Genomic DNA, 11,980 nt, shown 5'->3' on the forward strand with positions numbered 1-11,980 from the left:
TGCCCGGCCGCGGGCAGCGGCGCGGGGCGCCACGGTGACAGCAGCCCCCCCACCCCCCCTCGCGGCCGGCCCGCCCGCCCCGGCACGCATCCCGGGCCGCCTCCCGTCCCGACACGGGGCCGTCGGGGCGCCGCGTCCCGGCATCCGCACCCCGCCGCCGCCGGCTCCAGGTGCGCGGACTTTGCCCCGGCCGCACCCTCGCAGTTCGGGCTTCGCCGCGCTGCGCCGTGCCCGCCTGCGGCGGCGGGTGCGGGGCGAGGGGTCCGGGCCGAGGGGTCCGGAGCGAGGGGCCCGAGCCCAGGGCTCGGGGCGAGGGGCCCGGAGACCGGGGCCCGGGCCCGGGGCCAGGGCGGGTCGGGCGCGCGGCCCCGCCGGCGCTGTCCGGCGCTTGGTGCTGAAGGCGGTGGCGGCGGCCCCGGGGCGGGGCGGGGCGGCCCGAGCAGGTGGCGGTGCCGTCGCGGCCCCCCCCGTGCCGCCGGCTCCCCGCCCCCCGCGCACCCTCCCGCCGCCGCCGCCGCCGCCGTTCCCATTCCCATCACGTTCGCCGCCCGGCCCCCGCCGCGCTCGCTCCGCCGCGCCGCCGCTCCGCGATGGCCAGCACCTTCGCCCGCGCGCTCTCCGCTCGCCGCTCCGCCGGCCTCCTGGCCATGGTGGGCGCCGGCTCCCTCGCCGCCGGCTTCCTGCTCGCCCGGGACACGGTCAGAGCGGGCGACCGGCAGCGGCGGCGCTACCCGCCCAGGTACCGGGCGCGGGCGGCGGGGGCGCACGTGTGGGGGGGCCGGCGGCGGGCGGCGGGCGGGGGCCGGTCCCGGCGGCCACGGCACCGGGAAAGGGCGCGGGGCCGTGCCCCCCTCCCCGTCCCCAGCCGGGAATGACCGGGAGCGCGGGGAACCGAGCCCGGGGAGCCGGGCGGGGGAGCGGGCGGCGCGGCGGCGGCGGCGGCGGGGGGCTCGCCCGTGTTGGCCGCCTCCGGCGGAAAGGAGCGGCTCCGCCTCGGGCGCCCGTCCCCGAGCCCAAGGGCACCGGGGCCGCCGGGCGCGGGGGGCGGGAGGGGCGCGGGCCGCGGCGCTGGAGCCTCCGCTTCGAGCCCGGCCTCCCCGGGCCGGCACCGGCACCACCGCCTCGCACGGCCGGGTCGGGAACCAGGAGCGGCCGCTGCCGCGGCGGGCCCGGGGGCGGGCGGAGCTGGACGGGGCTGGGCAGCGGAGCGGGCCGGGGGCTGGGGCAGAGCTGGGACCGGCGGGGGCGGTGAGTCCGTCCCGCGGGGACAGCGTCGCGGAGATGTCAAGCAAAGAAATGCCCCGAGCTTGGCCCGGTTGTCGCAGGAGCCAGGGGAGGCTTGCCAATACCCTGGTGGGAACAGGACGGAGCAAAAGGAAGGCTGCATTTTCTCTCATCCTGGCAAAATACCCTGGAGCTCTGTCTGTGAGGGCCTGTGCTGGAGCAGAGGCTTCCTGGCTGCCCCGGGGCTGGCTGTGGCTCCTAGCCTTTCACCACTGGGCTGTACCGGTGCCTGGCGTTGGGACAAGGACTTCTCCAGGGTGTTAAAAAAAAAGGTTGCCTGACAGTCCTCACTCTCCCATCTCATGGCAGATTCTAAAGGGAGAACTGGAAGGGCCCACGGGTCCCACTAAGGCTGAGCAGTTCTTCCTGTCCTCCCAGGCAGAGCTGTGCTGGCAGATGGGGGGTGAAGATGAGCCCTGAGATGTGTGATTGGGACCAGGCACGTGCCTGGAAGGTGGGCGCAGGGCTGAGCTGGGCCAGGCGGGTGCGTGCAGCCCGGTCTGGCTAAGGGGTGCTTTGGGGGTAATGCTGGCTCTGTGTGCAGGAGCTGCTGGCCCTATTTCCACAACCTGTGCTTGATCCTTTAAGCCAGATAAGTGTCAGAGCTGCGGAGCAGTGCTAAGGTTCAAGCTCCAGCACAGAAGTTTCCGTGTCCTCCCCCCACCCCTTCAAACTGCTCTCTGCCAAGGGGGACCAGGCACGTGGCTGCCCCCAGCCCTGGCCATGCAGAGGCATTACCTACTGCTCCGCTCACCACCGCTTGCTTTAGCAATGAGGAAGAGGAGGTCTCAAGGCCAGGAGCAGGGTGGCAGCTCCCTCTTGGCCCCCACGTTGCCTGGCCCTGAGGAGTGTGGGGACAAAAGCACAAGACGGGGGGCAGAGGGCAGAGCTGCCTGTGCCTCACTTGGGCAGGGCAGGGCAGGGGAGAGGGATGCCGTGGCTGCCAGCAGGCCCTTCCCCTTGCGCTGGCAGCCTGGCACAGGTCAGATGCAGGTTGGAAAAGCGAGAAGAGGTGTCCCCCCCACCCTGATGCCAGCAGGGACTGCGTGCAGTGAAGGAGCAGAGCGGGGAAGGAGGCGGCGTGTCGCTGCTCCAAACACATGCGGCTGCTGTGATGCCTGCACCAAACACCGTGTTGTCAGCGAGCGGTGCTGCTCTGCATTGCAGGCTGAGAGCTCTGCTCGTGCAGAAAGCTGTGCTGAGAGCCAGCTCTGGTGCTCAGACGTGCTGGGTCGAGCCATGGAAACAGGATGGAAATGGAACGAGTTCAGGGATTGATGAAGATTGGATGTTACTGGTTATTCATCTCCTGAGAGGATTGTGCTTTCAAGCTTTCTGAATGACTGAACGTCTTTACTGAGTGAGGATGGGGAGGAAAATCCACCGGGACCTGTGAGACCTACCTGGTGTGGGAGAGGCAGGCACTCTGCTTGTGTTCTGGCCCCACAGAGGTGTGCTGGCATCTGCAGGCAGCTGGCCTGTACCCCGCTGAACCTGAACACAGAAGTGTCCCCTTGCACGCTCAAAACACCTGCTGGGCGGGGGGGGCAAGCTGGCAGTGCTGTGAAGATGTTGCTGTGGCAGCACCAGCGGGCTGGGGGAAAACAGCAGGTCAGAGTTAGTGCTGAAAACAAAGACGGGGCTGGGGGAAAGAGACAGGCACCATCCTTTGGAAACAGAGGCTGAGATGAGTCTGGGGGAAATGATGAAATCCAGGGCAGGGGATCTGTCAGGGAAGCACTGAGAGGAGCTTCCCGGGAGGGTGCATTTGGCTTTTGTGATGATGCTGACACTTGGAAAGAGCCTGGACAGAGTCCCAGGGTGAGCCACAGCACCCTGCTCTGCAGGGCAAGTCACCCCACCTGCGGACTTGGCCCCTCCAGGTTTTAAGTCAAACAATGAGAGGCGCTGGCAACAGAGGTCTGAGCATCGCACAATGGTCAAATGGTTGCCAGAGGCACAAATGACCGCACTCCGGGGGCACGGACACCCCCGACAGCTTTCTGACACCTCGGCGTGGAGGTGCCCGCCGCCAGCAGGGTCCCGCAGCAGCCACGTTTGAGCAGTCAGGCGGAGAATCCCAGCCCCTGCCCCCCCCGCGAGAGCAAGCCGCATGCTGCGCTGCCTGCCGCAGCCTCGCCGGCACAGCCCCGCACAGCCCCACGCCTCGGGGGGGGCCCCGCGCAGCAGGGGTGGCCTCAGCGGGGTGTCCGCGGAGTGCGCCTGCAGAAGCAGCAGCCGGTGACGCCAGGAAGGGCGCCGGAGGCTGCGGGATTAGCCACAAAGGGTCACGGGGAGACGCACGGGCTGCCGCTCCGGGACAGCGGGTGGGCTAATGCTGCCTGTTGAGCACTGTGCAGGTCTCCTGGGTGAAGCACCCCTCGTGCAAGGGCAGAGAGGACGGTCACTGCAGGCAGCCGGGTCCCAGCGGCGTGGCAGGACCGCAGTGCTGAGCTGGCTCTCGCAGCAGCACGGCCAGTAGCGAAGTGCCCGCTCCCAGCCGCGCTGTACTGGCAGGCATCCACCTCCTGCTGGAAGAGCTCCCAGCCTTTGTGGCCAGGGAGCCTGACAGGAATGCACCTCGTAGCTCAGCGTTGGGGCACTGGGAAAGAAAAGCCAGCTCTGAAGGGGGCATTGCTTTAATACCGTTTTTGGGGAGCAGAACCAAAGGGCAAGGCAACTCCAGGAAGACCTTCCTGCTTGTGGCAGAGGAAACCTGGACACCCAGGAGAGCAGAGAGCCTGCTCCCCTTGTCCTCCCCACGCAGCCCAGGTGGGTGGAAGGGCAGTGCCCTGTGCAGCTCAGCTCTAGGCTTTTTGGAAGTGCTTGTGAGCACAGCACTAGGAGCACTAAGCATGTAACACCTTCATCCCCTGCACTGCCCTGCTTATCCTGGCACCATCCTGCTTAGTTGGGGTTCTCTGGAAAAGCTGAAAAGAGATTGCCCAGATTTGCTGGCTGTGATTCAGGGCTGTTCTGGAGAAGGGTGTGTTTGGGCCAGCAACTAAATCAGCACTGCAGCAGGCACAGATCCTGGGGCAGGCTCTTAGGTTTTAGTCTCTGAACTCTGCAGTGGAGGTACAGACTGGCCACAGCAGTCAGTGAGCTTAAAACTACAGCATTGTTTTCTGCAAGCAAGCTTGCTCCCCTTAGCAACCTTTTCTGGCTCTCTGGATGTAGTCCACTGACACCAGGAAAGCAGAGTGAGCTTCAGCCCTGGCATGCCAGGCAGCACTGGGGGTAGGGAAGGGACGTGTCCAAGTGTCCCATTCTGATCAGTGAGTGTTTTTTATGAGGATGTCTCTCCCCAGGGAGACGTGGATCCATAGCCAGCCGATGGCAGGGGCAGGAGCAGCAAAGAAGGCTGGGACAGGATGAGTCCCATATACAACAAGCCATCCTTTGAGCTGAAGCATCTCAACGTGGCAGAGAAATGTGCGTGGGCTGGGGGAGCAGCCTTCAGCCAGACAGGCCTGTGACCCGTTCCTGCCCGGCGCAAACTCCTCCTTGCACGGGGCCAGGCTGGAACTGCCAGTGCTTCCCCACACAGAGCGGCAACGAGAGCCCAACCTCCCTTTCTTTCTGCAACCTCCGGAAGCCACAAGCAGCAGCCAAGGCGTAGGCGCGGGGCCAGTGTGCATTCCCCGACCTGCAGACGCAGGGGTGGGGGCAGCGGTGGTGCTGTGCACTGCAGCACGGGGCTGGTTGCTGGCAGCCAAACCCACACCCATGCTGGACCTGGGCGCCTGTGGCATGTCAAGGCTGGGTGGCAGTGACGGTGGCCGTCCTCTGCCACAGACCTGGGCCTGCCTCTAGCACCCCTCTTCCCACGCAGCCCCCAAGCTGCCTGTGCCACCCTGAGGGAGAGGGGCTGGGTGTCACCAGGGCTGCGGGCCCCTCCTGTCCCACTCATGCAGGCAGTGGCACCTCCCAGCAGGAGGGATTTGGCCAAGGAGAGCACGGTCATAGCTGAGGTCCTGTCCTGCCAACACCCCACCTCACCACCCCCCAGGAACACAGGACAAGCACAAAGCCCAGCTAAAGTGGGAATGAGGTCAGGAGACGGCCTCCCACTAAGCTGATTAGAGGGAAGCATTCCCCTAATACAATAAACTGCTCCAGACTGGTGCAGTTCCCACCAGCTGCAGATTGGGGTCAGCCGATTTCCTGCCCCACGGTGCCTGAGCTGCGTGGGGTCAGGGCCCAGGGGACAGCACCGAGTGCAGGCAGACCTGGGACAGGGCTCCCAAGGGTCCCGTGCCCTGCTGCCCCGCTGGCTGCACAGGACGGGCTCGTGCCCCCGGGCAGAGCCTGGTGCTGGGAGCAGCCGCCCCTCTGCAGGAGAAGGCGAGTAAAAGCCCCCACGGCCTGGCCAGCCGGCAGCTCCACACCCGGACTCTGCGCTGGGCTGTGGCTGACGTGGCAGCCCAGAGCCCAGGAGCCCTGGTACGCAGCTGATAAGGAGCCGCACCCTAACAACCGGCCCAGGTTTGCTGGTGGACTCTTGTCCTTGTGGCAATATCAGCAGTCAGCTTGGGCTGTTCTCTGCCCTTGCTGTGTGATGCCAGCGGCTGCCTTCCTGGGCAGGCAGTGTGGCTTTCCCAGCCCCCCAGAGCTCCCCTGCACATGCCTGCCCTGAGGGTCTCTGCGGGGCAGGAGCGCTGGGACCCGGTGGCAATTTGGCAATGGATGGGCAGCTCAGCACCGCCACGCTGCTCTCACTCCCACTCCTCAGGGGGAAACAGGGAGAAAATACAATGAAAAAAAGTTCGTGGGTTGAGATAAGGAGCAGTTTAATGAAAGGGAAAAGTCACGCAGAAGCAGTAGGAGAAAAAAAATATTCTCTACTTCCCATCAGCGGGCAACATTCAGACATCTGTTGGGAAGCAGGGCCTCAGTACACGTGGTTGCTTGGGCAGACAGACGCTTTCATAATGAGACTCCCCCCTCCCCCCTTACTCCTTGTTTCCCTCCAGCTTTTGTCACTGAACAGACTGTCATACAATAAGGAATATCCCTTCGGTCGGTTTAGGTCAGCTGCCCTGGCATTGCCCCCTCCCCAGCTCTTGCCCCCTCTGGCCTTTGGAAGGGGTTGGAGGCAGCCTTGATGCTGTGCCAGCACTGCCCAGCAGTATCCAAAACGTTGGTGTGATAGCGATGCCGTTCTAGCCATAAGTGCAGAGCACGGCACCATGTGGGCTGCTGTGGGGAAAGTGAACTCCGTCCCAGCCAGACCCAGTGCAGACCCCCTGGCCCCAAAGGCTCATTGCACTCTTGCCCTGCAGTGCCGAGTACCCCGACCTGCGGAAACACAACAACTGCATGGCCAGCAACCTGACGCCAGCCATCTACACCAGGCTCTGTGACAAAGCAACCCCCAATGGCTGGACCTTAGACCAGTGCATCCAGACAGGTGTGGACAATCCCGGCCACCCCTTCATCAAGACTGTGGGCATGGTGGCTGGCGATGAAGAAACGTATGAGGTGAGTGATGGCCAAAGCCCTGCTGTGCTCCAGGCTCTCTAGGGTGGCTGCAGCAGCCACGGCAGTCACGGTACCTTTGGGATGTGGTGTAGCTCTGGCCCGATGTGTGCTGTCTCTTGCTGGCCTAGACCCGATCCCTGGGATCCAGCAGCCTGAAGCATTACCGCTCACCTCCTCCTACTCAGCTCAGGCAGCTGGAGCATGTACCCATGGGGACACAGGGCTCCTGTAGAGCAGCTGTTCCCAAAGCCCTGCAGCCTCCTCCTCCTTGCCCCTAAGCCCTACTTGTCTGGGCAGTGTTGGCCCTGTGGGTTGCCATTGTGCTGCAGGATGCGAGGTGACCCCAGCCACCCTCTGTGGTCCCCTGTGCTGCCATGTGCAGCCCCCGTGCTGGTGGCAGGGGCTCTGTGGGACTCTGGATCTGAAGAGCTGCATGCCGTCCCGTGTCCTTCCAGGTGTTTGCCGAGCTGTTTGACCCTGTGATCCAGGAGCGACACAACGGGTACAACCCACGCACCATGAAGCATGTCACGGACCTGGATGCCTCCAAGGTGGGCGAGATGGGCAGCAGTGCCACATAGCCCTGGCTGGGAGCAGGGTGCCCTTCCTGAGCCTTGGTGGACAGGGCGATGCTCAGCACAGGCACCACCCCACCAACACCCCACGGCACCTGTCTGTTCCAGATTAAGTTTGGCCAGTTTGACGAGCGCTATGTGCTCTCGTCCCGGGTCCGGACGGGGCGCAGCATCCGTGGGCTGAGCCTGCCACCAGCCTGTACCCGTGCCGAGCGGCGGGAGGTGGAGAAGGTGGCCGTGGAGGCACTGAACGGCCTCTCTGGAGACCTGGCAGGCCGGTACTACCGCCTCAGCGAGATGACGGAGAAGGAGCAACAGCAGCTCATTGACGTGAGTTGGCACAGCACCCGGCCAGCCCTGGGACCCCATCCCAGGCATCACCTCCCCAGGAGGCCGTGGCCCCCTTCCCCAGCCCCATGGTCCTGTGGGACCGGGGCTCCTTGCCCCAGTGGTGCAGAGGCTGCTTAGGGCACTTCTCAGCCCTCCTGGGGGAGGACGGAGCTGGCTGAACACGGCCCCAGCAACTCATGGGCCCCTCCAGCTCCTGCCCCGTGTCCCTGTGTATGCTCAGGGGAAGGCAGGACCACCAGCAGCCTCTGCCTGCCTGGTCAGGAAGCAGGGACTCCTGACCGCAGCTGGGACAGCAAGCGAGCTCACCCCACCAGGGACAGCTGCGGTGCATCTCCTGCATGGCACACTGGGACCAGAGAGATGGGGTGCCCCAGCTTCGGCTGTGCAGCCCCAGGGGGCATTTTGACTCTCTGCCTCCTTCCAGGATCACTTCCTCTTCGACAAGCCGGTGTCCCCCCTCCTGACAGCGGCAGGAATGGCCCGGGACTGGCCCGACGCCCGAGGGATCTGGTGAGGATCTTCCCAGCCCTGAGCAGCCAGCAGGGCAGAAAGGCAGGGGGACGCTGCTCCGTCCAGCTGCCCCAGCCACACTGCCCACACTCCCCTCACTCCCTGCACTGCAGACCCCGGCGCCCCCAGGCTGCCATCGCCCCAGCTCCGTGGTGGGGGCAGCTGGGCCCTCCCTGCCCACACCCAACCTGGGGTCCCCTTGCTGGCTTCAGCCCCTTGAGCTGTGCAGCGGTCAGAGGGTGTCTGCTCCTCACACAAACCTCAGCATCTCGCTAAGTGGTGTGCAGCCTAGGAGCCGGCCATTTCAGCCCCCTGCTGTCAACTCTGACTGCTCTTTCCTGCCTATCGCCACTCATTCTCTGGGCTGCCAAAAACCTGTAACTGCCTTCTGCTCCCCAGGCAACCCCCAGTGCTCCTTCCTGCTCTCTGCACACCCTACCTGCCCCCAGACTTATCTTGCTACAATTGCTTGTTGCCGCTCGCTCCCGGCATCTCTGCACACCCACACAGCATCCCACGCACCCGCGGAGCAACAGCCGGCACATGCGCTTGCCCACACCGCCCTGGCAGGCACAGCGCTTTTATAGCAGCCTCAGGGAAAACACCTCCATGTCACACACGGCTCCAGCCCCCCCAAAACCCAGCGCTCCAGAGTGCACCTCACACCTCGCAGCCCCTCCTGCAGGAGCTGTGTCCCTGCCCCAGGGTCAGGAAGGGCTGGCACTGCGCTGCTCCTCCCCGGCAGCGCTTGCCTGTGCCCAAGGCACAGGAGCCAGCATTCATCACCCACAGCAGTGCGTGAGGATGAATGCCGGCCCATCTTTGGGTGCATCTCCTGGCTGTCTGCCTTACTGCCATGCTGTGCTCTGGCAACATGCTCAGCTGCGGGAGCTTGGGTCCAGGGGCAGCATGGGCATCGGGGGGGGGGGGGTGAGCAGGGCACTGCTGGGCTGGCACAGGCAGCTGTGTGTGCACGGGGGCTCTGCTGGCTGCCAGCGCAGCCAAATGCTGCCCTGTCCCTAGGCACAACAACGAGAAGACCTTCCTGATCTGGATCAATGAGGAGGACCACACACGCATCATCTCCATGGAGAAGGGTGGCAACATGAAGCGCGTCTTTGAGCGGTTCTGCCGGGGCCTGAAGGAGGTGAGCACCCACCAGCCGTTGCCGTGCCAGACCCACAGACAGGTGGACAGGGGCACGCAGGGCCATTGCAGGCTTTGTGTCCTGTACTGTCCCAGGGCTGGGCAGCACCCAAGTGGCAGGAGTGCCTTGCTGAGGGCAGTGCATTATGCAGTCGGAGGCTGAACTGCTTTTCGCACCCAGGTGGAGCGGCTAATCCAGGAGCGAGGCTGGGAGTTCATGTGGAACGAGAGGCTGGGATACATCCTTACCTGCCCCTCCAACCTGGGCACCGGGCTGCGAGCAGGAGTCCACATCAAGCTGCCGCTGCTCAGCAAGGTAGTTACCACAGGTGGTTTTGTGGGGAGTGAGCCTGGGGCTGTGGCAAGCCTCAGCTGCCAGCACCGGGAGCCCAGCCTTGTGGGGAGGCGCAGGACTGCATGGGACCAGCCCCGGACCTCGTTCAGGCTCACCAGGGCAGTGAAGCATACAAGGGGCCGGACCTGCGTGTTGAGCTGGGTCTGCTCAGGGCAGGGCCCACAGATGGGGCTGTGCAAGGTGTGGGAGGGCTGCCCCGGGGAGCAGTCGGCTGCAGTGCCCTGGCTGCCTTGCTGATGGTTGCACTGAGCACTGACATGTTCTCTGGGCACTAGGACAACCGCTTCCCCAAGATCCTGGAGAACCTCCGGCTACAGAAGCGTGGGACAGGCGGTGTAGACACCGCCGCTACTGGCAATGTCTTCGACATCTCCAACCTGGACCGGCTGGGGAAGTCAGAGGTGGGTGCTGGACAGAGATGATTTTGCAGCAGGCGGTTTGGAACACGTGTGCACAACAGGCCCTCAGCTCTGGGTCTGTGTGCTGGGGCTGGCACATGAGGCCTGCGGGCTGTACCACTCTCCTAGAGGAGGCAGCATGTGCCCTTCTTGCAGCGGGGTGGCCGGGGCCCTTGCTGGCGTGGCTCAGCAGAGGCTTGGCTGGGGCCAGGACAGCCCCCGGGTGAGGATGTGTGTGTGTGCCCCCTGTGCAGGTGGAGCTGGTGCAGCTGGTGATAGACGGCGTGAACTACCTGATCGACTGTGAGCGGCGGCTGGAGAAGGGGCAGGACATCCGCATCCCCTCCCCGGTCCCACAGTTCCGGCACTGAGCTGGACCACGGCAGCGCCAGCCCTGCAGGACCCAGCTTCCCGCTGTAGCTTACACCATCGCTGTGCCCAGCATGTCGCTGCGTTGTTACCCACGACGCGCCAGGCCCGACCCCATAAATGTGCGCTGCTGTAGCTGTGTCTCGGTCTGCTCCTTACTCGAGCCCCACGGCACACCCAGCCCTGCCGACCGCCCCACCCAGCCCTGTGCCTGCAGAGAGGCACCCAGACAAATCTTCACCTTCCTCAAGGAGCTTCACCTTCCTTGAGCTTTCTCTGTGCCACCACTGCCCTGAGGAACAAGCCTGAGGGGCATCTGGGGCTGCCCGGGTCTGGGGGCTGCGAGGGGCTGCATGTGGGAAGGGAGCTGGGGAGCAGCAGGCTGCCAAGAACTGCTGGGACAGGATGAGCTGCAAAAAGGAGCTCTTGTGTCACTGCAGGCAGAGCTGGGTTCCCATCGCCACTTTGTTAGAGGGATGCTCACAGAAAGCTCTGGGGCAGGCAGAGGAGGAGAACAAAGGTGAAATCAGAGTGGAGCCCAGCTCTGTTCCTGCCTGCAGGAAAGAAAGTGCTTTCAGAACAGAGCGTGTCAGTCCTGGCACTCCATGGAAAGGGCTCACATCCCTGCTGCTGCTGTGAGCCCTTCACAGTGCTCGCACACACGCACACTTGTGCACATGCATGCGTGCACACAGCTCTGGGCAGGGAGCGGGCCGCGGCAGTCCCTGAGCTCGCCACCCACGGGACGCCCGCGGCCTCTGGCGGGCCCTGCCCGGGGCCCGTGGGACGACGACGGGGGGAGCTCCGGCTCGTGGGACGATGGGGACGGGACGCTGCGATAGCGGCCGGGCCAGGGGCTTCGAGACGGCCGCGAGGTCTCGGGGCACGGAGCCGTTCCGTCCCGGGACAGCTCCCGCAGGGCAGGCGGGGCCGAGCTGGGCGGCTGGGCTGCAGCCTTGCCCGGAGGTCGCGCCCCCAGCGTGGATCTGCGCGTGGGACCGTGTTCGTGCCGCCCCCGTGCCCTGTTCTCTCCCCCCCCCCGCCCCGTCACCACGCACGTTCCCAGAGCTGCCCGCACACAAAGCCCCGCGCGTGGGGTCCGCCCGGCCCTGCACGCCCAGCACCAGGGGATGGGCTCCCACGCGGGACAGGGGGCGGTGGTGCGGGACGGGTCCCGGGCACGGCCCCGTCTCAGCGCGGTCTGCGCTCACTCGCCGGCGCCGGGAGCCCGCAGCAGCAGCAGCCCCAGCCCGACGCGGGGCCGAGGAGCCCCCATCCCCGTGCTCTGCGGCAGCCTCCGCGCCGGGAGCCGGCGGTGGCGGGGGCTCGGCCGCGCCGTGCGGACGAGCCGGGAGACACGAAGCAGGGGCAGAAGCAGCCGCTGGGGATCACTCGATCCCCTTCTGCAACCCGACCGCTACCTGCGCCTGGCAAGGACGAGACCGGCCCGGCCTCACCTTGCACCGGGACCGTCGGGGCTGCCCCGAGCAGAGCCAAGGAGGGACCGG

General features: G+C 65.3%; 1 protein-coding gene across 1 annotated transcript; it reads left to right on the top strand.

Moving 5' to 3' along the window:
- The first annotated feature begins 311 nt into the window (after positions 1-311).
- CKMT1A (creatine kinase, mitochondrial 1A) lies at positions 312-10,607 on the top strand. The gene is made up of 9 exons (XM_084531704.1): positions 312-739; positions 6,570-6,768; positions 7,224-7,319; positions 7,452-7,673; positions 8,119-8,204; positions 9,228-9,351; positions 9,532-9,666; positions 9,981-10,106; positions 10,358-10,607. Exons 1-9 carry the CDS (start codon positions 591-593, stop codon positions 10,472-10,474), a joined length of 1,254 nt encoding a protein of 417 aa, XP_084387830.1. The 5' UTR covers positions 312-590; the 3' UTR covers positions 10,475-10,607.
- The last annotated feature ends 1,373 nt before the right edge of the window (positions 10,608-11,980 follow it).

The sequence above is a fragment of the Aythya ferina genome (genome assembly GCF_964211825.1).
Source record: "Aythya ferina genome assembly, chromosome: 11".
Taxonomy (NCBI): Eukaryota; Metazoa; Chordata; class Aves; order Anseriformes; family Anatidae; genus Aythya; species Aythya ferina.